The 25,693-nt window shown below is 46.0% G+C and overlaps 1 protein-coding gene across 2 annotated transcripts; it reads right to left on the bottom strand.

Moving 5' to 3' along the window:
- Positions 1-6,229: 6,229 nt before the first annotated feature.
- LOC127694642 (ADP-ribosylation factor 2) lies at positions 6,230-25,653 on the bottom strand. Of its 2 annotated transcripts, none has more exons than XM_052196190.1 (5): positions 25,543-25,653; positions 23,404-23,570; positions 18,544-18,654; positions 9,748-9,872; positions 6,230-7,989 (listed from the first exon to the last, which is right to left on the bottom strand). In XM_052196190.1, exons 2-5 carry the CDS (start codon positions 23,549-23,551, stop codon positions 7,828-7,830), a joined length of 546 nt encoding a protein of 181 aa, XP_052052150.1. In that variant the 5' UTR covers positions 23,552-23,570; positions 25,543-25,653; the 3' UTR covers positions 6,230-7,827. The 2 variants fall into 2 exon arrangements, with proteins under 2 accessions (XP_052052150.1, XP_052052151.1); XM_052196191.1 differs by lacking the exon at positions 25,543-25,653 and adding an exon at positions 25,224-25,348.
- Between the last annotated feature and the right edge of the window lie 40 nt (positions 25,654-25,693).

Consider the following 25,693-nt stretch of genomic DNA (forward strand, 5'->3'; position numbering starts at 1 on the left):
CACTAAACAAACCCCGCTGGAAGGAGCTCTGCGGCATGCCCCAGGGTCATTCAGTGTGAGAAGATGACGTTTCTGTCGTGTTCTCAACTGACAGAAGATAAAACTTGGAGAACTGGTCCAGTCTGTGGGGGAAAAAATCCAAGATTGGAAAAGCAGCCAAAAGGTTAGGGTAGAAACCTCAACTGAAATGACACAGCTGCAAGTTGATCATTCAGCCCCTTAGAGCAGATGCGCACATAAAGAATCAGGCGGGGCCGGGCGTGGTGGCGCACGCCTGTAATCCCAGCACTTGGGAGGCAGAGGCAGGGGGATTTCTGAGTTCGAGGCCAGCCTGGTCTACAGTGTGAGTTCCAGGACAGCCAGGGCTATACAGAGAAACCCTGTCTCGAAAACAAAACAAAACAGAACAACAACAACAACAACAAAACAAAACAACAACAACAAAAAGAATCAGGCAGAAGGCCAGGCCTCACACCGTGGCCAGGTTCAGTGTGTTTTGTTAGTATGACGTTGCAGCTGCAACCATCACCTAGAGGAGGGAGAAGGAGATGATACGAGGTTGCACATACTGAGTGCTTCCTATAGGCAGGTATGTGCTATGTTCACATGCCTGATCTCACTATGTCGGTGGAGGTTCTGATCCAAAGGGTGCCCAGAGCTGCGGATATGACTCTGAAAGGATAGAAAATAATACAGCCTAACTCTAATGACCCCAAGAAATCAGTAGTTTAAAATGCTATCTCGCTTTGTTAGAAACTAGGTAAAAGGTCACATTCCAGAGCCCGCCCTTTGTTTAGACCTAGCAGAAAGGCCTTGAATAGGTGATCCTGGCCCCATAAGGTAACTGGAAAAGGGCTAAGCTTATCTTGCTTCTGTAAACTTACGCCATTACCCCTAAGCAGGAGTTCACGCAGCTGTAGACATTATAGGAAACTAATTGGTCCACTGAGCGCGGGTTCAGTGGATAATTTAAACTGATTGGCCTAAAAACTATGGAGTGGTACAAATCAATTGGCTCGCATTTCGCAGGCTCTCCATGCTAAGAAATGATTGGTTTGTGATTCTCGGGCTCTGTTGTAAACTTATAAAAGCTGTCGCAATTCGGCACTCGGGGTCCATAGTCCTCTAACCCTGCATGGAACCCAGAATTCTGGAAATAAAGAAATCCTCATGCTATTGCATCAAGACCATTTCTCACGAGTGATTTGGGTGTCGCCTTCCGGGGTGTGGGGTGCTGGGGCACTCTCAGTTTTGGGGGTCTTACAACTCTATTGGCAGAGAATCTGTTTGGCATTCCTGAGTCCTGGGTTCAAGTCTCAGCACCACGTAGAACTGGGGCATGGCATCCTAGGCCTATAATCTCAGCACTCAAGACCTAGAGGCAGAAAGAGCAGAGGTGCAATGTCATCTTCAGCCATATATTAGTTAGAATCCATGGGCTCCATGAAATTCTGTTTCAAAACAAAAATTCCTAGGTCAGCACAGCAGCACATGCATGTAATCCTGGCCCTTGGGAGACTGAGACAGACCAGGAGTTAGAGGACAGCCTGGACTACACAGTAATAGACAGTGAGGCTAAAGCCTACAAAAGCAAGCAAAGTATGCTTATTGCATTGGAAAGGGGAAGACAAAGGACAATATTAGAAAGGACAGACTGTGCTGGTAATTGAGGCCGCTGGGTGTTCAGCCTTGTTTGTTTTGTGAGGGCAGAGTCTTGTTTTGTAGAACAGGCTGGTGTCAAACTAAAGTCATGCGCTACCACACCACTGTGTGTTTACACTTTCGAAAGCCCCTTCGCAGGGGAGGGGAAATTAAGTTAGATTCCGTTGGAATGGAGTCATAGTCCTGGCCAAGATGGAACTGAGCGTCTCCTCCTCAGCCCCCTCCTCAGACAAACGGAGCTGATAAAACCCAGGAACAACTGGAATTCAAGAGTGATGGAATGTGGCCTGCCTGGCTCCGCCCTGAAGTAGTTTATTGGAAGGGAGGGTTTGTGCAGTGACTGGAAGGTGTGACTGGAAGCCTGGAGAAGGTGCCATCAAGACTAAAGAAAGCATAATTACAGGAAACAGAGGCACTTGACTGGATTCTAGGTGGGGAGAGAAAAGCCATTATGAAAAGCAGCGGGAGCCACGCAGAAAGTAGATGACATTAGAAAATGACTGAGGAGGATTTCCCTACCTGAGAGTGAACTTGTAATCCTCCATCCTTTGTCCCTCCCTCTGCCCCTCCCCCACACTCCCAGGCTGGCCTTGAACTTGTACACTTGCCTTGAGGCTCCTGCTCCCCCTTCCTGACACAGATCTTGTGTCTTTTTCCCCCTTTAAAGCTGTACTTGCTTTTATTTAGGTATACTGGGTGGGACACAGACGTCCAGTAGGTGAACAGAAGCCCAGAAGAGGGCTCTGGCTCCCCTGAGGTCGGAATTACAGGCACTGGGCGCGAGGGAACTGAACTCTGGTCTTCTAGGAAAACAGTATGTGCTGTTCACTGTGGAGCCATTCCCTCCAGCCCCTTAATTCTCTGGTTCTGATGGAGGAGCCCCTCACTTAGATCCATGCTGATGTTCTCGGGGCAGAGGCTCACGATGTCTGTTATTTTAAAAGAAGTCAGCGAAAGAAAAGCAAAAATGGAGGTTTACAGAGGGAATGTGGCCAAAGTGGGCAACAGTATTTATTCACTTATTTGCTTAGACAAAGACTTTCTAAACACTTTAACTTCCACGCTTGAAACTCTTCTAATTAAAAAAAAAAAAAATCAGTTGGGAAAAGCAGGCAGTCGCTTGCCTTCCCAGCACTGAGGAGGTGGAATACGGAGCAATGGGTTCAGAGGCAAACCTGGGCTACACAGCCAAGACCTTGTCTCAAAGGGGAAAATGGGAGAAAAAAATGGGAGGAGTGCATTGGTAAACACGTACTTCCTGGGCATCGACCGTGCTACATTAGTGCTTTGGACACCAGGCCATGCGACCTCACCGGCCTGCCAGGGGTCAGCAGAGTCCTTCAGCCGGTTCCCGTTCGGTATCTTATTATCAGGCCTGGCTGCTCGAGGCTTTCATTGCTTTGTTTAGCCACCACCAAACCAAGCTGAGCCCCCCAAAGGCTGACACAGGGAGGCAGTGAGCACTACTACGACCCCCGCAGTAACTCAGGAGTCCTCGCTTCTCAGAAGTAGGTATTTTTAACCATGGTCACACAGCTGGCCTGTGATGGAGCAAGAATTTCAATCCAGTGCCTTGAGTCTAGGCTCCAATTACAGCTGAATATATATCTTAAAACTCCCCTGTACCTTGACAAGCCCCAGCATGTAGGAAACAGGCACCTCTCCCCAGGGTGAAATGACCTAAGAGAAAGCAGTGACTGTCATCCAGCTCTCGGCTATGCTCGGGGCGACGGGAGTTTACTACGCACATAAGCACTGAGTGAAGGAGTTCGCCGGATTCAAGCACGTCATCCCAGCTGGAATGACCCGCTCTGAGAAGCCATGTCCCCAAGCACTAGGATTAGAGCAGGGGCTGGGCCGCACTTTGAAACGCTCTCTCCTCACAACTGTGGCCAACTCAACAAATTCTTATTCCACCACAGGTACCTTCCTCCCTGTTGGGTTCATGACTGTACATTTCGTACTTTACTAAGGTGTAACTTCCACACCACACAACCCACTGGTTGTTAAGTGGACAACTGGATAGATCTTACTAAATCTGTGCTTGTGTAACTTCTAACACAGCCACCTTTCTGAATGTTTATGGTTTTCCGTCTCCTTCTCCCCTCCAGGCTGGCCGCTGGGGGCCGGTTGCTTGGTCTTCTATGGAAGCTGGAGCAGCAGTGTATACTCCGAAGAGTTTGGGTCCCAGTATCCCGGACCTGCATTTCAACTGTGTCCAGGTGGTTCCGGCAAGACACTGCTTTACATTGTATGTATATGTATGTAGGCATTGTATGTATATGTAAGTGCCATGGTACACACACGTAAACCAGAGGACAACGTGCAGATTTTTTCTGTCCAGCACATAAGCATTCTGGGAGTGGCACTCAGGCTGCCTCGCCTGCAAGCATGCTTCTCACCAGCCCTTCTTTTCTGCACGCTCTCCCCCCCCTTCCCTCCCTACTTGCTATACTTGAGTTTCTCCCTTTGTAATGCAGATGGCCTTCATGTGCCGGCTGGGGAGGGGAATTCTGATGTCATGACTGCTCTTAAAGCTCTCCACCCTGTTGTCTGCTTCTTCTTTCTCTTTCAGGCACTCCAGTTGACTGGGTCACTCCTGCTGCTCAGGCCTTACTACCTGCAAGGAGCAATGGATTCCCTTCCATTTGGGAGGCCCAGAGCTCCGACAGGGCTGTGAGAGAAGCCGTGGGGAAGCAGCAGCACCACCTAGTGGTAATGGATAGAAGGACGCTTGCACTGGCTTTAAGTCTTAACACCACATCCCCAGGAAATCCTTCTAGATGCCACACATTAGAGAAGATGACAAGGGTGTGAATGAGAAAAATGAGAAAAGTTCACAGTAAGATGCCCCACCAAATCTCCAGGGACTTGTACATTGTGCTAGAGGGTATGGAAGATTAGGAGTAGGTGGGGTTGGGGGGAGTGGGGGTCTGGGCAGTGACTGCTGAAAGACATTTTTTTTTAAAAAATGTGCATGGGTATTTTGTTTGCAAGTATGTCTGTACCATGTGTGTACTTAGTGTTCTCAAAAACCAGAAATGGGTGCCAGGTCCCCTAAGACTGGAGTCAGAGACAGTTGTGGTTCTGGAAATGAAGCTCAAGTCCTCTGGAAAAGCAACCAATGCTCTAAAATGCTGAGCCATCTTTCCTACCCTGGCATTGTCTTACCTATAGAAAAGACTCTCCAGCTAGAGGGATCATTCAATGGTTAACAGCACTGGCTACTCTTCAAGACGTGGTGGCTCACCTGTAACTTCAGTTCCAGGAGATCAGACACCCTCCTCTGGCCTCTGAGGGCATCAGACACACAAGCAGTACACAGATATATGCGCAGACAAAACACCCAAACTCATGAAATTTAAAAAAAAAAAAAAGCTGTCAAAAATCACAGCATGGATGCACACATCCATGAGAATACTACTTAGAAGTCTCTCCATAGCCTATCACCATGGCTTCCGTGGACTGCATGACAATGTCTGATGTCTGCCAAGGACCCTAGGTCACTTTAGTCATGAGAAACCTACTTTTAACACAAACTACTCTTCCTGGCCTAACACCGTGGAAATATCCTCAACCACAAAGAGCTGTGCTCTTGACAAGCCTTGAGAGCATGTCTAGGACAGGGGGTGAGGATCTGCTGGTCTGTGGCAGAGTTCTGTGTTCTCTGTCCTAGCCCAGGGGAAACCACAGGGTCTTTCACACCTGGTGTCACATTGTAGTAGCACCCTTACCCTTCCTGCTGGAGTCAAGTCCATGGTCACCTGCATAAGACGCAGCCTCGGTGCTTCTAAAACACCCGGCAGCTCCCCAGGCCCTATCCAGAGACAGAGCAGGTGAGTGCTCCCCAGATTGTGTGGGAAAGAAGAGGGGACAGGTGCTAAGGGACACTGGGCTTCTTTTGGTGCTGGTAGAAATCATCTAAAATTGGTAGAGGCATATTCTGATTACAGCAACTCAGTGAACTGAACAATAAATATAAAAAAAAAAAAAACTAAAGGAAGCAGGTCGAGCCCCCATAGTCTACTTTTTAAATGAATAACTGGGCCTGCTTTGCCCCACAGAGCATGCTTATAAAGAACAGAGCTCCCAGCAGCACCAGGGAAAAGGCAAGGCAGCTGAAGCAACTCTCCAATGCTGTAAGTAATGCTGGCCAGTGGGGGACGCCATTAATACTGCTGTCCTCGGTTGGGCACCAAGACATCTGGGGAAGGAGCAGAACAAGACACTCAAGGCATGTACCATTTAACCCTCACCCCCCTGAGGTCAGTGCTGGTATCTCAAGCTGACGGGCTCGGACACACCAAGGCCAACAGGGTGTGGCTGGAGAGCAGGGCAAGCCAGACTTGAAATGGCTTTCAAGAACCAGGTCTCTGTTCAGAATCCTAGTGAAGTGCCCTGACTTGCACTTTACTGACAGTTCCAAAGCCACATGAGATGCCATGTGAAGTGCCGGGAAGGAGGTGGGCAGGAGTCTGAGGGTAGGGCACTTCCTGGTGTGTCCTGGGTGCATATCCTGAAGTTTTAGAAGAAAGTCAGAAATAAGGGGAAAGACACTTGAGCCAGCTCAGACATCCAGGAGTACATGACAATGTCTCCTACTTCCCAAGTAAGTTCTTTATTGTCTAACCAATCACCACATGTTTACTGCAGCCTAGCACCAGGCCAGGCACACTAAGCATAATTACAAAGGGCAAGAGGCTCCCAGCCAATGGGAGGTATACAATTTCAACATTTCTCAGGAATTCATCTGTGATTAAAAATCACATCTGGACTTAGTCACCAGTATTGCAATGAACATTCTTTAAGATATCTTTTAAAGAAAAACATTACAGCCCACATTCACAATGGCATGGATTTTTTTTTCCTAGTATAATTTTGTTACCAATGAACAAGATTTATTTGAAGTTTAGTTCCCCCTCCTATAGCAAGGATCAATTTTTTGTGAAAGGAGTTTTAAAATGGTAAGCAGTAAAAGGACTTAGGTACAAATGTGACCCAGAGCTGTGTGGCCAGATCCTCTCTGGGCCTTCCTATCACTACATCTGCAAGACAACACAGCACACATTTCCAAGCTGCTCTTCAGACACCACTGCCATTGGGGAGGGAGCCCATGCCGCAAGAGCAGTCTAGGTAAAAGATGCTTCTCAGAGCAAAGTTTAGCACCAAACCAGGGAATATCAGGGGCCACTGGGAACGTCATCTCCTACATTAACCTCCTGACTTTCTCACAAACTCTCAGAACTCATGGGTGTGCAGTTCTGGAAACAGATACTAATCAAAAGCCTACAGCAGACCGGGACAACGGGACACAGTGACAACTCCACCCAGGAGCAACTGTCTGCTTCATGTGAAGAACACTCAGCAGAGCAGAGAAGTGGCAGCAGCAGCCTGGAGGGCCTGCGGCATGACGCCAGAACACAGGGCTACCTCACTTCACTTCCTCCAGCCAGCCTTCACTCCACTGTGGACCACGAGGCTTAGGGAAGAGTCCAGCCTCCTGTTGGGCCAGCAGCCCACAGAGTTTCCATTTGGCAAGTATGGGACAGGCTGGAAACTTCTCTAGTGTTACAGTCTTGACACTCTAATGAAAAAGGTCACTGATTCCTTGGGCTAAAACAAGCTAAATGAGTCAGTCTGAACTAACAGAACTTTGGGGAAGTATTCCCCTCTGAACCTCTTCACACCTGTGGTAATACCGCATTTTTTCTTCTTGATAGCTTTAAAGTACTACAAGTGGGCTGCTAGCTTTGGCACAGTGGAAAGAATGACAGATCCTTCCTTTCTTTTTATAAAAGGACACTGAAGTCCAACAGGATTCCTGGTGTACGGAGAGGCCAGACCGAGGATCGCAACAATGGGACCTGTGACCTGTCTGGCTCCTGCTCTCTTCCTTCCAGCCTAGAGATGCTCTGGCTATCACCCCCAGGGAGGCCTCAGCAAAAATGACCATCAAAGCTAGTGAAATGGAAGGTAGCATTCAAAATGTAACACTGGTTTTCTTAAAATGGAATACTGGTTTTCGTATAGCGTGTATAAGGCACGGTGTGAGAAAGCTGCCCCCACTCCCAGCCACACAGCCCCAAGGGCTCCTCACACGCTCACATGCACAAGGGAAAGGCCAGCTGGCTTTGCCACAATGCATGGGGAATGGGTTGCTTCTGATCACTTCTGGTTCTTGAGCTGGTTGGAGAGCCAGTCCAGGCCTTCGTAAAGCCCGTCCCCACTGGTCGCACAGGTGGCCTGAATGTACCAGCTTCTCTGGCGAAGAGAATGCAAGCCAAGCTTGTCCGTGATCTCTGCTGCGTTCATGGCATTAGGAAGATCCTTAAAGAAAACAAGCAAATAGTTTATAGCCTGTATTCATGCAATGCAACAGACTCTTCCTCTAAAACATACCCCGTCCCTAGTTCAGTTGCTCAGGCCCAAAACCTTAGCTTTTTCTCTCTCATTCCACACAGCAGGAAATCCCAACAGTCCTACCATCAGAATTTACTCTGAATCTGACCACCTCTCACCATCCTCTCTGCCACCACACCCTGATCTGACCCCATCACAGTTCCTCACCTGGATAATGGAAACAACCTCCTCACTGGTCACCCCGATTCTGTGCTTGCCCCTAAAGCTTATTCTCAGATCACATCCTCCTACCAAAACCTCACCAAAGTGCCCCTTCTCCCAGAGACGAGCCAAAGCCACCACGGTTGCCTGCCAGACTTTGGGGCCTCGTCTAAGTGGCCAACTTCATCTGTTTATTATAGCATCCCTATGTGTAACCATTTGATAAACACTATTTACTGTGTGGTAACTGACTATATAACACGTCTAACTAGAATGTAAAGCAGGAATCTTTCTCTTTTCTCTCTGCCCCATACCTGGGTCCACAGGAGGCTAAAATTAAACTAGAACATATTAGCATCAAGGGAAGATCTAGATGGACCAATACGGAAGAATGTCGAATAGATGCTAAGAATACAGGCTACAAGACCATGCATACCATAATCTCTAGGACTTAAATAGGTCTACAATCACATAACTGCTTAAAGAGGCATACAAAGTCTTGTCTCTGGAAAGAGATTCAAGACATCTGACTTTCATCTGACAAGGCTAAAGGAGTGGAAGGTTAGCATGAGAATGTAATACTGGCTTTCTTTAATGGAATGCTGGTTTTGGACAGCCTGAGTAAGCCACAGTGTGCGAAAGCTGCCCTACTCCCAGCCACACAGTCCCAAGGGTTCCTCACATGCTCATGTGCACCCAGGAAAGATGTTTCATTTGACATTCAAAACTTTGACTTGTTCTGCTTTTATCATTAAAAACAAAGCCATTATTTTCTTCCCTAAAGCATGTTCTGTCCAGTGAGACTGCCTGGGATCCTATCGGCACCACACAGAAACAGGCGAGTTAATCAGGATCCAGCCGCCACGGGGAGTCATGTTTATGGGGAGGAAGTGACATGAAGAACTTGACAAAAGTGGCCACAGCAGTGTCACTGCAGTGCAATCTCAGCTGCATATGGATGACGAAAGGGGCGCACAGCCCCGAGAGCAGAGGTCGCCTCCAGAGCCCGACTCCGGCTTCCCTTTGGTCTGGTGCAGCTTGAGATCCAGAGACTAGGCAGTTCTGCACCAGCCTTGCCCCACAGTCCATGGTTCTTCCTCTCTAGTGAGCTCTTTCTCCCCCCACAAGCCCCAGAGGATCCAGTCATCCGTGTGTCCACCCCCTCGTTCTGCACTTCCCACAGCCAGTCTGCACTCCCTGCCTCCACAACACTTAGCACCAGACATGCTAAATAGTCTTAATTCACTGCCTCTCCTCCCACTACAGAGCAAACACAAACGCAGGGACTTTTGTGCCTTGTTCATTGCTAAGTACCCAATACCTGCAGCGGAGCCTGGAGCTTAGCAGATGCTCCATTAGTATTTATGGAGTGGCTATATGACATTCTAAAAGGGAGGTGGAGAGAAGCTATGGTTAGGACTGAGGAAGAGGAGGCAGGCATCTAATTTAGTTATCTATATGTTTAAGTGAGCCATCTGGCAGTATATTTCTGTCTCAGTGTTCAGAAAGCCAACAAGCACATACCTGTTTGTTTACAAACACCAACAAGACTGCATCTCTCAGCTCGTCTTCTGCTAGCATTCTGGTCAGTTCTTCCCGGGCCTCGTTGACCCGTTCTCGGTCATTACTGTCAACCACGAAAATCAGACCTGAGAAGAGATCCCAAGCATGTTAGCAGCATGGCCCTGGAGAGAGCAGCTGTTTATAGCCACATGGCTGCTCCCTGCTCACAGTGAGGCTTCCCTGGAGCTGGCAACAAGAAAGATGGTGCAGGCTGGTAATCCTAGCACTCTGGAGGCCGAGGCCAAGGTATCAACTACAAGGTCAAAGTCAGGCTGAGCTACTAATACATCATGAGACTCGGTGTCCTTTTTTTCTTTTCTTTTCTTCCTATCATTCTCTTTAGAGAGTCTATATACTCTCCGAAGCCAGGAAGCTTATTGTGCATTCATCTCACCTATCTTGTTCAGAAGGATTGCGGCCCTTCACCAGATTAACCAGAAGAAACAAAGAAAAGTTAGGGTTAGTGATTAGTCACTAAATTTCCATCTCAGAGGGCAAAAGGATTTTGGAAGAACACAGTGTATATAACGGCAGTGTTTAAGGATGATCCCTAAAACAGAGAGTGACCTGAAGGCTAGGAGTGGGTATGCTGCCTTGGAAGTGGTCCCCGGAAAGCAGGGGCAAGGGCTTGAGGGAGGAAGGCCTGAAGGAAGGACAGTCAGCACAAAAATGAGCAGTCAACGTGGCAGCGCCCAGGTACTCAGTGCTGGGTGCTGCTGGGCATTCCACGTTGTATGAAAGCTGTTTGTCCCGAGACAAAAAGGGAAACTGTAGCCGGGCAGTGGTGACGCACGCCTGTAATCCCAGCACTTGGGAGGCAAAGGCAGGCGGATTTCTGAGTTTGAGGCCAGCCTGGTCTACAGAGTGAGTTCCAGGACAGCTACACAGAGAAATCCTGTCTCAAAAAACAAAAAACAAAAACAAAAAAAAAGGGAAATTGCTTGTTTGTCTTTCCATACATACCCAAGGCACCTGAATGTTATAAAACCCTCAACATTTGTAGGTCACATTTGTGAGGATGTCAAGAGGGTCTATGGACAGCCACCGTAAAGACTTTGGCTGTTCTTCTGTCGACAGAACTTTCATTGGGAGGGGAGTCTCTGGCGGTGGGGAGCTAGTTTATACTAATGAGACTGCCTCTGGGGAAGGAGGGAGGCCGGGTTAACTCATCCATGTGCCTCTGTGATGAAGTCCTGATAAAAACAGTGCTCTGAGGAGCTCAGTGAGCTCTCTGGGGGCAGCACTGTTAGCTATCTGGCGTCCATGTGCTAGCAGAGAAGGGCTCTGGAACAGTGGTCGACAGCAGTTGCGGCTGGCAGGCGCCCTCTAGGGTCTTTCCTGTTCACTGCTGCATGTATGTCCTTTTGCTATAATAAAACTGTAATTCCAAGTATAGTCTGTCCTGAGTCCTGTGATTCATCCCCACAAGCTATTGAACCAGCTAGTGGAGTGAAAACTGCCAAATTATAACCACCCAGCAGGAAGTAAGGGTGGCTGGGGACCCCAATCCTGCCATAGCTGAAGACAGAAGTCATCATAAGATTGAGTCCTTAAATAATCAAAGTAAGATTGTAAACTGTGTGAGGCAGCCCAGCTCGGGAGAGTGGGTGTCAACCCTGCAGCGGCCACTGGATCAGCAGGGAAATCTCAGGAGGGAGAAGGCAAGGCAGGCTGAAGGAACGCCACATTACAACTAAAGGAAGGGCTCAAACCTGCATAGACCTGCCGTACTGATGGAGGGAACAGTGAGACGGGAAGAATCCACAGGGGTGGGCAGAGACTCGGTCAGTATTCCTCACGAATATCAATAACAATAACAAGTTGAGGTTTGGGTAAAAGCAAGGCCTTTGAGACAAAAATGTGACCCAGCTGTCCAAAGAACTTACAGGATCCTAGACTGAACTACCAGTAGTGACAGCAATTCTGTTTCTGGGATGTGAGTGAAAACAGGCAGATTCTTCTGGACATCAATCCGACATGGTGGGAATACTACAGTGTTGGACCCTAACACGCTTGAGTCACAGGCACACTGGAGGTCTCAAAGAGCCAGCAGGTAGCAGACGCCAGGTCACGTGATTCAACTGGGGAAACTGCCTAGAAGAAAACACTTGCTCAGAGACTGATGGCTCTCAGCAGATATCGGAAGGGCCATCAACGGGGTCAAGGGGCCTTGGAGAGCTCAACAAGGAGACAAAAGATAGCAGAAGAACGCCATAGGAAGTCCACAGGACAGAGGCAGAGGGACTGAAGATACAGTGAGCTTCTCAGAGAACACTGCTGGAGGTGCCTGTGCCCCCTCAGGGAGACTGCAGGAGGAGAGACTCTGGGAGGGAGAAGGGAACAGGGTCAGATGACAGAGATTTCACAACAGTCGAAGGGAGAAAACCCGGCCTAGCCCTCTGCCCTTGCCTCTGTGTGTCCCAGGCCCTCCAGGCAGTTTAGCCACCAGCAGACAAGAGCTCTCTCTCAAGGCTTCTGACACACTTAAAGTTTTCATGTGAGTCAAGGCTGACTGATATATCACATGAGATTAAAAAGGGAAAACTCAGCCCCTACCCACACAGGTTTGCTATGCTCACTGAAGTTCTGGACTCCAATTCTGACTAAGTACAGCAGCTGATGTGGGAACTCAAGCAGAGTCTTAGCTGCCAATGCAAACCCACAGAGCACAAAGGGCTGTTCTCACTCTGCTACTCTTGACACCAGTAAAACGTCATGTCCTTTCCTGCACACTCCCATTGATGTGATGCTGTCATGTGGATGAGACCCCAGCAGCCATGGATGGAGTCCTCTGAAACCAACAGCCAAAAGAGCCAATATACTTTAAAATAGAGTATTTCAAATAAAATATTTTTTCCCTTAAGAATAAAATAGGGGGCTGGAAAGATGGCTCAGTGGTTAAGAGCATTGACTGCTCTTCCAGAGGTCCTGGGTTCAATTCCCAGTACCCACATGGCAGCTCATAACTGTCTGTAACTCCAGTTCCAAGGCATCCGACACTCTCATACAGACATATATGTAGTCAAAACACTAATGCTAATAAAATAAAAATAAATAAATCTTTAAAAAATAAAAAAAACTTAAAATAGAAGCTGTATATGGTGACACATGCTTTAATCTCAGTACTCATGAGACAGAGGCAGGTGGATCTCTGTTAGTTCAAGGCCAGTCTGGGCTATAAAGTGAGTGCAGGCCAAGGCTACATAGAGAAACCCTGTCCCAGAAAAAAAAAAATTAAATTAAACTTTATAGTAGGCCCTACTTTGTAGTGTTTTAACACAGGCCTTTATCTAAGAACCCACTTCTTGTAAGAGAAAAGGCACACTGATATATGAAGAGACTGTAGAGGAGCCGTGGATAGCTGGAGGACTGTGAGTTCCAGGCAAGCCTCATCTACATATCCAGACCCTGTGCAAGAACACTTGCCTGGCATATGGAAGGTTCTAGGTTAGATCTCTGCCTTGCCCCTCACCCTGCAAAAAAAGGAGGAAAGTAAGGGGAATATATATATTATATTATTATATAACATATGTATTATAGCATATATATCTTATATATTAGCTGTGTAATGTATTGTATTATATATAATACATATATGCAATATATTATATACAATTCTATTTATCGTATTAGCTACATTTGTAGTAAAAATTATTTGTAGGCACGCCTGTAATCCTAGCACTCTGGGAGGCAGAGGCAGGCAGATTTCTGAGTTTGAGGCCAGCCTGGTCCTCAGAATGAGTTCCAGGACAGCCACGGCTATACAGAGAAACCCTGACTCAGGAGAAAAAAAAATCCAAAAAACCAAAAAAGAAGTGTGTGTAAACAAAAGAAATAAATATGGTTGTGCATGGGAGGTAAACAGAGAAATCAACCTTTTTTCTTTGTCTCCCTTTCTCTTTTCTTTTGATAAACTGCCACTCGATAATTCAATGAATGGTGGTGGCACACTCCTTTAGTCCTAGCACTTGGGAGGCAGAGGCGAGTTCAAGGCCAACCTGGTTTACAGATTGAGTTCCAGGATAGCCAGAGAGACCCTGTTTCAAACTGCCACCCTCCCTACCAGAAAATGAACCCACAAATCAAAGAGAAAAATCCATGTCAGAAGTAAAGGGCCATTTTACGTACTCAGAGTTATCAGTTAGGAACTCAGATAGTCTAAAGTCTAGTCTAAGAGGTAAGCCAGCATGGGGCCGGGAGAGACCAGGCCCTCCAGCAGACTGGCAAAGCATTCTAGCCCTGAGCTCTGAGCTACATCCTCAGGGTTTTTTAAATTTTTTTTTTTTTTGAAACATCTCACAAAGTTGACAAGGCTGGTCTTGAATTTATTCTTGTAAGTGAGTCTCCCTTGGCATTCTGAGTACTTCAAGCCTGTAGCACCAGGCCAAGCTTTTGATATCTTAATGGAGAATTACAGGTATTCATTAAAGTCTGTCATACTCAACAGACTGATGAAAAAATTTTAAATTAAAAGACAGCCTGACCTTTGGGAAGTTGGCAAACAATACGAAGGCAGCATCCAAGACTCCTTGCAGATGAGACACTGCCCAGCCAGAGAGCACCAGTCCACTGTGCACCCAGCTCCCGCTCGCTATTTCCTAAAGAGCCCAAACTGCTACCCCTCAGTCTCAGAGCGCAGCTACTTCCTGCCATCAAAGCAACAGTCACTGAAATTCTATAAAATTCCGCTTGTTACAAATAGAAGACTGAAGACAAAATGCACCTCGGCTTGATGCTTAAACGTGAAAACGGAACAGGGTGAAAAGGAAATGTGGCCAGAGAATGATGTCTGTCTGGAGTTCTGAGTACTTCTGCCTCAGCCACATAACAAGCACTTTACAAAATTAATCTCGTTGTAGCCCAGCATTTGGGAAGTAGGCTTTATCTTCGTTTTAAGATGAGGAAATGGGGGCAGAAGAAATTACTTAACTTTCCCAAGGTTTCTTAGCAGCTGTTGTTCAACCCAGCTATTATAGTTTATTACAGATAAAAAGGTGCAAAGTGGCCAAGCCGCCAAACACCAGTCCACGACAAAAACACACTCTAGTGAGCACCAAAAATTGTATGCTATTTGCAATACACTAAGTCACAATGTAAAAATCTATACATCACTATGGAAGTGATGTGGTTTCTCTGAAAATGAAGACTGAAGCATTTTTCCTGGCTTCTCTGTATAGAATGTATTTCAGAAACTGCCTTATTTAAAAGGATTTCAGCAGACAACCAGAGGAAGAGGAAGAAGGGGCTGGGGAGTGCTCGGATGTACTTGCTGACTTAGCACGCGTAAGGCCCTGGGCTCACCCTTAACACACAAGGAAACACAACAGTGTTCCAAGCCAGCTTGGATTAGGCAGGGCCCTCTCTCTCATTTAACACAATTTAAAGAAATCACCATTCTGTGATGTCTAACCCTTCAGTCTCTACCACATGCATTAAGATCACGTGGTAAAAGGTAGCTAGGGAGCTTCATGTGGGGAAATTGGGCTGACAGCATCTGAGCACACAAGCTTCAAAGTATGAAAACCCAGGGGCTGCCAGGAGCTCAAGGTGGGAGAGGGCCACTGTCTAATGGGTGCTGGACTTCAGTTGTACAAGGTGATATGACTTTTGAAGATGGGCAACAGTAATGATGTACATCATTATAAATTTATTTAAGCCTGTAAGCTTAAAAGTAGTTTGTGTCTAGGGTCTCTGTGGCAGAGTGTTTACCTAGCATGCTTGAGCCCTGAGTTTAGTCCTGTAGCAGAAACAAAACGGGGCAAAACTGGCTTACTCAGGTAGGGTGGCTGCAGCGGGAAGATCCTGAGTCTTAAGTGAGTCTGGACTACATAGAACAAGTGCATGTTATTATTAAACGGGGGTTGTTTTATTTTGTTTTTTAAAGATGTATTTGTTTATTTTATGTATGTGAGTACACTGTCGCCATCTTCAGACACACCACAAGAGGGCATTGAATCCCATTACAGATGGTTGTGAGCCACTATATGGTTGCTGGGAATTGACTCCTCTGGAAGAGCAGTCAGTGCTCATAACTGCTGAGCCATCTCCCTGGCCTGAAAAATTTTTTTTGTTTTTTGTTTTTTTCTTGATAGTATTAAAACAATAGTATTATATTTTTTATGAGTACTGGGTGGTTTCTTTAAATTGTGTTAAATGTGAGAGAGGGCCCTGCCTAATCCAAGCTGGAACTCTTTATTGTTTTCCCTAGTGATGTTGAATCCAGGGTCTCACACATGCCAAGTGCACACACACACACACACACAATGACAACAACAGAATACAAGACAACAAACGACAACAGGAAACCCTTTCACCCGGCATTCTGCTCATGGGTAAATCACAATAACTGAAATATGAATTCTGCTGGACCCAGTGGCACACACCTCAATTCTAGCACTCTGGAAGCAGAGGCAGGAAGATTTCCAATACCTGCAGAATATGCACAGCAATATTGTTCACAATAGCAAAGGTGGAAGCAACCCAAGTGTCCATCAATAAACGTAAAAGCCAGACCTGAAGCCATATACCTGGAATCCCAACACTATGGAAGACCACCTGAGTTTAGGATTTGAAAAGAGACCAGTATGGGCATCATAGTCAGATTCCAATCACGAGAAAAGAAAAAAGAGAAGAAAAAAAAAGTCATGCATGCATACTGTAACCCCAGCAAACAGGCAAAAAGATCACATGTTCAAGGCCAGCCTTAGCCACATGAGGTTAAGTGCAGCTGAGGTTGCATGAGACTCTGACTGTGACAATATTTTTCAACAGAATAAAGCCAGGTGTGGTGGGATTCACCTCTAATTGCAGCACTTGAGAGATATTATGTGATGGTTTATATATGCTTGATCCAGGTTGTGGCACTATTAGAAAGTGTGGCCTTGTTGGAGTAGGTGTGACACTGTGGGTGTGGGCTTTAAGACCCCCATCTTAGCTGCCTGGAAGCCAGTATTCTACTAGCAGCCTTCAGATGAAGATGCAGAACTCTCAGCTCCTCCTGCATCATGCCTGCCTGGTTGCTGCCATACTCCTACCTTGATGATAATGGACTGAACTTCTGAACCTGTAAGCCAGCCCCAACTAAATATTGTCCGTATAAGACTCTCCTTGGTCATGGTGTCTGTTCACAGCAGTAAAACCCTAACTAACACACAGAGGTAGTAGGAACTCTGTGAGTTCCAGGCCAGTTTGATCTACACAGAATTGCTACTCTTGGAAGTGATATAATTATATGGAGACTGTGTGTTTTTTTGTTTGTTTTGTTTAAAAAAAAAAGTAAGTGACCTCATCAGTTGGAAGTGAACATTGAAGGAATGTGTGAGTCAAAGGCGCACATCTGGATGGAAAGTGTTAATGAGGAGACACAGTAATGGATGCATTGGGCTCATCACAGTCACCTCTACCTTTGTATATTTTAAATTTCCCACTGAAGAAAGCATTTAGGGCGTGGCACATGTACAGGTCTGTTGACAGATGCTTGCGTAACATGAACTAGGCTCAATGTGTAGCGCTACAAGGAGATGGGTGTGGCGACACACATAATGGTGTAAGGCAAGCAGCGGGAGGCAAAGACAAGGATTAGAAGTTAGTAGAGACTAACTACACTTGAAATTCCAGGCCAGCCCGGGTTACATATGAAATCTTTTCTCAAAACAAGGAAAACATTTTTAAAAACCACTCTATTTTGAGGAAAAACATTCTAAAATCTACATGTTAAGAAAATAACTACAAATAGAGTTATGTATCAAGTGTAACAGCTAAAAGAGTACTGTTGAAAACTAAAGGAGCATTTAACCTGGAGGGTGGGGGAGAGTTCCTCCAGACTGATAAATGCTAAGTCTTTACTGATAAACACACACAGCAAAAACTCCATCAGCTTCAGTCTTCAAAAGTGAATATATTCTAAATGGACTCCAGAATGAGTATCCATAGGTGCCATTCGGTAAGGATTCTACATGGGACTCAGGGTGTGAAGACCATGTGAACAGTCTGTTTCGACTGGCAAGACCCAGTAAGGCACCATTTACTGAAAATTAAGTCCTGGGAAACAGTGGCTTAGATTAGAGCTACTTCCCAGAACTCAGCAATAAGGAAACGGGCAGCCGGACAGTGGTGGCGCACGCCTGTAATCCCAGCACTCTGGGAGGCAGAAGCAGGTGGATTTCTGAGTTCGAGGCCAGCCTGGTCTACAGAGTGAGCTCCAGGACAGCCAGGGCTACACAGAGAAACCCTGTCTTGAAAAAAAAAAAAAAAAAAGGAAGCGGGCAGACTTGAGCGGGTATCCACGCCTGCTCGTCAACCCTGGAGCAGGAGAGCCTGCAGCGGGTATCCACGCCTGCTCGTCAACCCTGGAGCAGGAGAGCCTGCAGCGAAGCACTGTGGCTACACAAGATGACAGAATTTGGGGTTCCAGCTACCCGCTTCCCTAAGGATTTGATTTTCAGATATTCTCAGCAGATTTAAAGGAGTTGACTAAATTTACGTTCTTCAAAAGCTGGCACTTCATCTGAAAGCAGGCATCCCTCCCTCGATTAACTCAATGATGAACTCCACTAGGCTAACCATTTTCTAGCTTTTCTACAAGAAAAGGAGTTAAAACCCAAGTCCTTTTTTTCTGGGACATGTCAAGGAGCCAAGTCACAAAGACACCTCCCTGTCCGTGCAGGAACAGCTGGCTCCCCTAATAAAGCAGACCACCAGCAGGCACCCCAAGTCCCCATCTTAGACGCATTCAGTACGCACACACCCAGTCTTTACCTTGAGTGTTCTGGAAGTAATGTCGCCACAAAGGTCTGATTTTGTCCTGGCCACCAACATCCCAGACTGTGAAGCTGATGTTTTTATACTCTACGGTCTCCACATTGAAACCTAAGAAGGGAAGTTAGAAACACTTCATTAGGATTTTCATTGGTTCAACAATTCTAAGTAACTTCACTTAACACTGAACAGTACTTCTAATTTATAAGGCAGTTAGAGAAGACAGAGAAAGCTTGTCGTCTGTTATTTGCTGGGCCTGGTGTCTCAACCCTGGCTCTGATCATCCCGCAAACACTCATCACCTACCTCTCAGCTCCGCTCTCTCTAACAGAAGACTTCCAGGTACGTGTGAACAAAGAGGCCATCCATGGAAGTGATTCTACTTCCCACCACACGGTCTAAGAATCTTCTTACTTCTTCCCCACACTATTCGCCCTCCATTTTAGACCACTGGAGAATGTCTAGCACGTAATGACAATTTCCTCCACCTATGCGCTGGATTCAGCCTACCCAGACTGTCTGAAGACTTGCTTCCATTGCTAACATCTGTTTGAGACATCGCCATCTAACCTGTCCTCAGCATGACTGTGTATTTCATATTTCATATCATAAAAAACAAACCTACACTAGGTGTGGTAGCAGATGCCTGTAATTCCAGCACTCCAGACAGAGGAAGGCAGATCAAGGTTCAGGGCTATCCTCAGCTACCCAAAGAGTACCACATTAAATTTATGCATCCCTCTTAAATCTACATCTTTACCCTCTGGGACCTTCTGTTTGTTCTTCTAAAGTCAAAGAAATTTCTGAAAACAAGTAAGGAATTATTTCTAATAATACCTGAATAAAATTCAAATGAATATGCCAGGAAGTAGTGCAACAGAAAGATACTTCTGAATGACAGCTTAGTATAGGATAAAGCATTTTACATTTCCATGGAAATTATTCATTAAATGTTGTCAAGACAACTCTCAACTCCTATAAGGCCAATGGCCAGCCAAATGGGGTCAAGTATGTATTCCTCAAAAAATTTGATTTATTCTTATTTTACGTGTATGAATATTTTGCATATATATATATATATATATATATATATATATATGCACCACATTTGCATCTGGTACCCAGGGAGGACAGATAAGGTATGGGATCCCATTATAGATGGTTGTAAGCTATCATGTAGGTGCTGGGAACTTGAACCTGGATTTTATGCAAAACCAGTAAGTGCCCTTAAATCCTTAGCCATCTCTCTGGTCACTTATTTTTCTTTTTTTTTTTAACCCTTTCCTTTCTCCCTCTTGCTCTGGCTCAGCTTACTCTGGCCGCCACCTGTTCATTCCAGCCTATAGGTTTTTTTATTTGTTTCTCATTACGGATGGTTGTGGCCCATGTTGTTGCTGGGGATTTGAACACATGACCTCCGAAGAACAGTCAGTGCTCTTAATGGTTGAGCCATCTCACCAGCCCATCACTTTTTTTTTCTAATGAAAAATGTAAACCTTGTAAAGTTAGTAGGAGAAAATACTAGCGAATAGTTTTGTGTTCTTAAAAAGAATTGTCTAAAGATGCTAAAAAAAAAAAACTCAGAAGAAAAATATTAATTTGGTTATCTAATAAAAATCCTCTTATAGCAAAAAAAAAAAAAAAAAAAAGGCTAAAAGACAAATTTGTCAACTGGAAAATAAGCACCTGACAAGAATTGTCCATGACCTAAGGTGCCTTTCTTCAAACTGGTAAGAGACAAACATCGCAACAAAAAACAACTGAACGGCTGGGCGGTGGTGATGCACACCTGTAATCCCAGCACTCTGGGAGGCAGAGGCAGGTGGATTTCTGAGTTCGAGGCCAGGCTGGTCTACAGAGTGAGTTCCAGGACAGCCAGGGCTACACAGAGAAACCCTGTCTCAAAAAAAACAAAAAACAAAAAACAAACAAAAAACAAAAACAAAAACAAAACCAAAAAACAAAACAAAAACAAAAACAAAGACCTGTGTGTGTGTGTGTGTGTAGATAGTGACTGAAGAATGACACCCAAGGCTGTACTCAGGTTCTGATACTCTCTAACACACACACACACAGAAATTACAAATAACCTAAGCATTTATCAATAAATATTACTTTAAAACACAGCCATATAATGGAATTCTAAACTAGCTATTAAAATTAGATGATGTCCTGCGGCTGTTCCTTTTAATCTAGTGAAGGCCAGCTCATTCTTTTAGCCTCAGCTTAAGAGTTAAGTCTCCAAGGTATCTCTTCTGTCGGTGGCTTCCACCTCCTCTTTAGCTGCTTTTACCTACAGAGCCAGCAAGCCAGGCCACTGCTTCCAGGTGGAGTGGTCTTCTATCCTCCAGGAGCCCGCCCTGGCTTCCTTAACTAATGGTGGCAGCTTTCAGTTATAGTGATGCTTCCCTGGCCAAAGCAAATCACATGGCTAAGCTCAGCACCACGAAGGAAGGGGTGCAAGGGCAAAGACATAGAGGAGCCTGATTCACTGGAGCCATTAGTGCAACAAACTATCACATCAGTATGCAATTCATTCACCAAAGATTTATTAAACACCTAACAAGGCCAGGCATTTAATCAGGTGCTCAGGACACTGCACAAGACACACGTGGTTTCTTATTTACTCTGTTGGGAAGAAGACAGTGACAGAAGGGACACAATCAATAAATTACAAATGTTTCCAAGTGCTATTAAGGACTTCAAGTTACTATGGAAACTTAGAGCAAGAAAAAAGGAAAGAAGTCTCTGAGAAATAATGCATAAGCTGAGATCCAAAAGAATGGGCTGGCAGCATTCACTGGAAGGCAGGGAAGCATTCCAGAGAAAACCAATCAAAAGTGAGCACACACACTGCATTAGCAACCTGGGAAACAGCATTTTACAAATACACCCATCGAAGTCTTTCAATACTAAACGAACATTCAAAACTTGTATTTTTTGCATATAAAAATCTATAGAAGAATGTATTTCAGCTTTATTTGTTTGTGTGTATGTGTACGGGCATGCATGTGCCGTGTAGCACATACCACACTGCACATGGGAAGGCTAGAGGGCAGCTTTGTGGAGTCCCAAGAAACAAACACAGGTGGTCAGGCCTGGCAGCAAGAGCTGCTACCTGCTGAGCTGTTTGCCAGCCTACACATTGTTTTTATATTATATAGGGGGAAAGTTATTTTCATTTTGGCCTAAAACATTTTCAATTTGTGTATGTGAACATTCCTATCAGTCTATAACATTCTTCAAGTGTTGCGACCTCTGAAGCTAGTGCCAAAGGTGAACATTGACCCATCTTAGCCACGCCAGAACTCAGACAGTGCCCAGAAGCACACAACAGCCTGGAGATCTGGTTTTGTAGATAAGTCACAAGGCAAAGATTAAGTTCTGTCAAAACTGCTTCTATGAATCTCTTAAAAAGTCCATAAAACCTAGTGCTGGTTCACAGCGAGGATAGACTGCTGAACTCCTTCTCAAGGACTCGTCTTGAGTCACAGTGAAAAGAACAGAGTCTTCCATTACACACTGGGAGCACACCTGACTCAGAGAGATGCTCCCCAGGTGTACTGGCTGGTTTTGTGTATCAACTTGACACAGGCTGGAGTTATCACAGAGAAAGGAGCTTTAGTTGGGGAAGTGCCTCCATGAGATCCAGCTGTGGGGCATTTTCTCAATTAGTGATCAAGGGGGGAGGGGCCCTTGTGTACTACCTTTGGGCTGGTGCTCTTGGGTTCTATAAGAGAGCAAGCTAAGCAAGCCAGGGGAAGCAAGCCAGTAAGAAACATCCCTCCATGGCCTCTGCATCAGCTCCTGCTTCCTGACCTGCTTGAGTTCCAGTCCTGACTTCCTTTAGTGATGAACTTCAACGTGGAAGTGTAAGCTGAATAAACCCTTTCCTCCCCAACTTGCTTCTTGGTTATGATGTTTGTGCAGGAATAGAAACCCTGACTAAGACACCTGGGAAGCCAGGGAGGGCGGAGGTTGAGAGAGGCAGTGCTAGTTCCCTCCTAGGGCTTGTACTAGGTTCCACTCCAACAGAAAGGGTGGACAGTAGAGCTTCCTCATTATCGCAACTCTACTATCTTTTCCTCTTTGTCAAGAAAATAGGGCTAAATTTGCTTAAGCTAAATTTGCTCACAAATCCCTGGTAAGCTGAGGAACTTGCCAGGAATGCTAAGAAGCACTTAGAAATACTTATGGTTGGGCACAGTGGTTCACTCAGGAGGATGTCAGAGGGAGTGTCACAAGTTTGAAGCCAGCCTGGCTACAGTATAAGACCTTGTCTTAAAAAACCAAAACGACCCAACAGCAAACTTATAGAACTTCATTTGGGGGCTTCAAACATTTATGTTCTTGAAGTAGTCAAAGATTTAGGAATGATTCAGAGGGTAAAGTGCTTGCCAATCAAGCCTGAGGACCTGAGTTCAGATCCCTAGCACACATGCGAAAGCCAGGCCTGATGGCACTCGTCTGTAAGCGGTGCTGCAGGAAGGGCTGGGGCACAGGAAAAGCCTCAAGCCTGGTACACAGACAGCCTTGTCAAAATGACAGGCTCAGAGGCAGGTGGATTTCTGAGTTCAAGGCCAGCCTGGTCTACAGAGTGAGTTCCAGGACAGCCAGGGCTATACAGAGAAACCCTGTCTCAAAAAAACAAAAAAAACCCAACCAAACAAACAAAAACGACAGGCTCTGGGCTCAGCAAAGAAGCTCTGTCTCAAATGTAAGGTGGAGAGTAATAGCGAAATGTGTGGGCATTCATACACATATGACACATACATACACAAATGAAAACTTTGAAAAAGTAACACATCGAAGTATAACATGCTAAACTATGAACCGGAAAGGCCGCAGTCATGGATATACCTATGGTAGGAATGGTTGTCACAATCTCCCCCAGCTTCAGTTTGTACAAGATCGTCGTTTTGCCAGCAGCATCTAAGCCCACCATGAGAATCCGCATTTCCTTTTTCCCAAATAGGCTTTTAAACAGCTTTTCAAAAACATTCCCCATTGTAGCTGAATTCTGCAACCTGGATAAAAAAGCAAGTTGAACAGTTATTCTTCATTGATATATAGTATATATATATATATGCAACACATATAAAATACATGGCACAATTAGTGATGGTTCCTTGGCCAATAAGGAAGAGAGTGTCTTGTTTTCAAAAGGAGACACCACTAAGCCATCCTCTGATGCTCTGCCAGAAAACAGTATTTTCCACTGCAGCATCCAAGTGAGATGTGGGAAGAGCAGCCTTAATGCCACACTATGGTGGAGCCTTTAGTCATCGTAAGCATGAACGAAATGCCATGGCACATACTGTACTCCGCTCTAAGCCCACCTGAATTGAAAATTTATGAAGCAGACATCCTGTTCTCCACAAAACAAAGCACAATCCTTAGGGTGAGTAAAACATCGATATCCCTAGGAAACTGTAGTTAGTTGTCCTTGGCTGGCAGACAAGACCAAAACCCAGAGGAAACACTAGGAAGTTTCAGAGTTGAGGATATCAAGTGTTAGGGAATTCTGCTAAGACACACACCAAGTAGGCAGGGTTAATGGAATACTTTAGCAACTATCTAGCATCCAATAGGGGTGATCATCTTCTTAAAATTTATATACAGATACAAATATGGTTGACCATAGAGGTCTGTGAATGTTCATGAGCCAAAGACAACTCCCAGGTCAAGCAAAAGGTAATTAGTAGACCAGATGCCCTGTCCCTGTGCCCCTTCCCAGTCATTTCTCCCTAGGAAGAATTTATTCTGTTGACCTCTAACAGCTTAAACATCAATTGTTTTGTTTTTTTCAACAAACTACCTGGCAGGTCACATGACAAAGCAATGAAGTCAGATGAGTTTTTGTACAAAGTATGTGGTCTTTGTTTCAACAGATCAGCCTATTTGAATGACATGTTTCAGACTTAAAAGCAGAACTATGTGCACACCCCATTCTGTGATCAGTAATGACTGCTGGGGGTGGGGGACACTCTAGGGCTGGGACTAAAGCCCCTCAAACAAACAAAACTCCACAATATATCTGTATTCCAGAAACTATGGTTTTGCTTTTCAAGTTATTCACCAAGGAGCGCTTCAGTGGTATGTGTGTAAAAGACAGCCATTCATCCAGATTCTAGTGACTCAGAGCAGAGGGTGGCTGATTCCAGAAGTCCCACCTTTGAAAGTCAACAGTTCCTACAGCAGCTTAATATCACGGCTTTATAGCCAAGTACACACCACTCCATTCTACCAGAGAGACGGTGAGCACATTTCTCCTGTACACACGAGAGCCAAATAATCAAAGAAAGAATGACTACTTTCCTCGTAGGTTGTCATGGTCTAAAAATCGTCCAGTACCTTGGCGCATTCAAAATTCCTAAATTCCTTTCATGTTTCCGGGGGTGGGGGTGTCAATAGAGCAGGAAACTCAAAGGACCATTCATTAGGAGGAAAAGGAGACACCTCCCGCTCCCAGGCCCCTGGGGGCAGAGTGCCAGATTCCCCTTGTCACCGCACAGCACATTCACGGTTGTCCCGCTGGCTCCCCTTCGTTCGTCTCCCCGCTCCGATGTCCGGGGTCCTAGGGTCCATGGTGGGCCGGGAGACCCTCCTGAGTAATAGCTATCAACCCTAGAGCCCTTTTCCAAACGGAGGAAAATCGTAAGTGACAATGATAGTGAGACCTCAAGGGCACGAGCGACAGCAATAGCCAAGGTGAGTGCGCGCAGAGCTGAGCACGCGCGCCGAGAATCTGGGACCGGTGAGGGCTCGGTCTGCCTGGGACGCCAAGCCGCTCCCTCGAGACAGCGGGACCGCTACGACGCAGAGCCCGCCGAACGTCAACCAGCTCCGCGCCGCCCCGGCCCGACAGAGGCGGGGAATCCAGTGGACCCAGCCCCTTTCCGCAGGCCGCCACCGCTCTCCGGTGTCCTGCCCGCTGACACGCTGGAAACTAACCGGGCCGCAAGCCCCGCCGTCCCTCCCCTGCGACCCGCGACTCACCTGTCTCCGCAGTGAACACTTTCACAAAGCCACTGGCGAAAACGCTACTCTGCCGCGGCCGCCTTGAGGAATTCGGCTCGCCTCAATAAAATGGCGACTGGCTGGGGGCGGGAACAGCAACCAACCAATCATCCGCCGCCTCCTGGGGACT

Source organism: Apodemus sylvaticus, chromosome 10 (assembly GCF_947179515.1).
Source record: "Apodemus sylvaticus chromosome 10, mApoSyl1.1, whole genome shotgun sequence".
Classification (NCBI taxonomy): Eukaryota; Metazoa; Chordata; class Mammalia; order Rodentia; family Muridae; genus Apodemus; species Apodemus sylvaticus.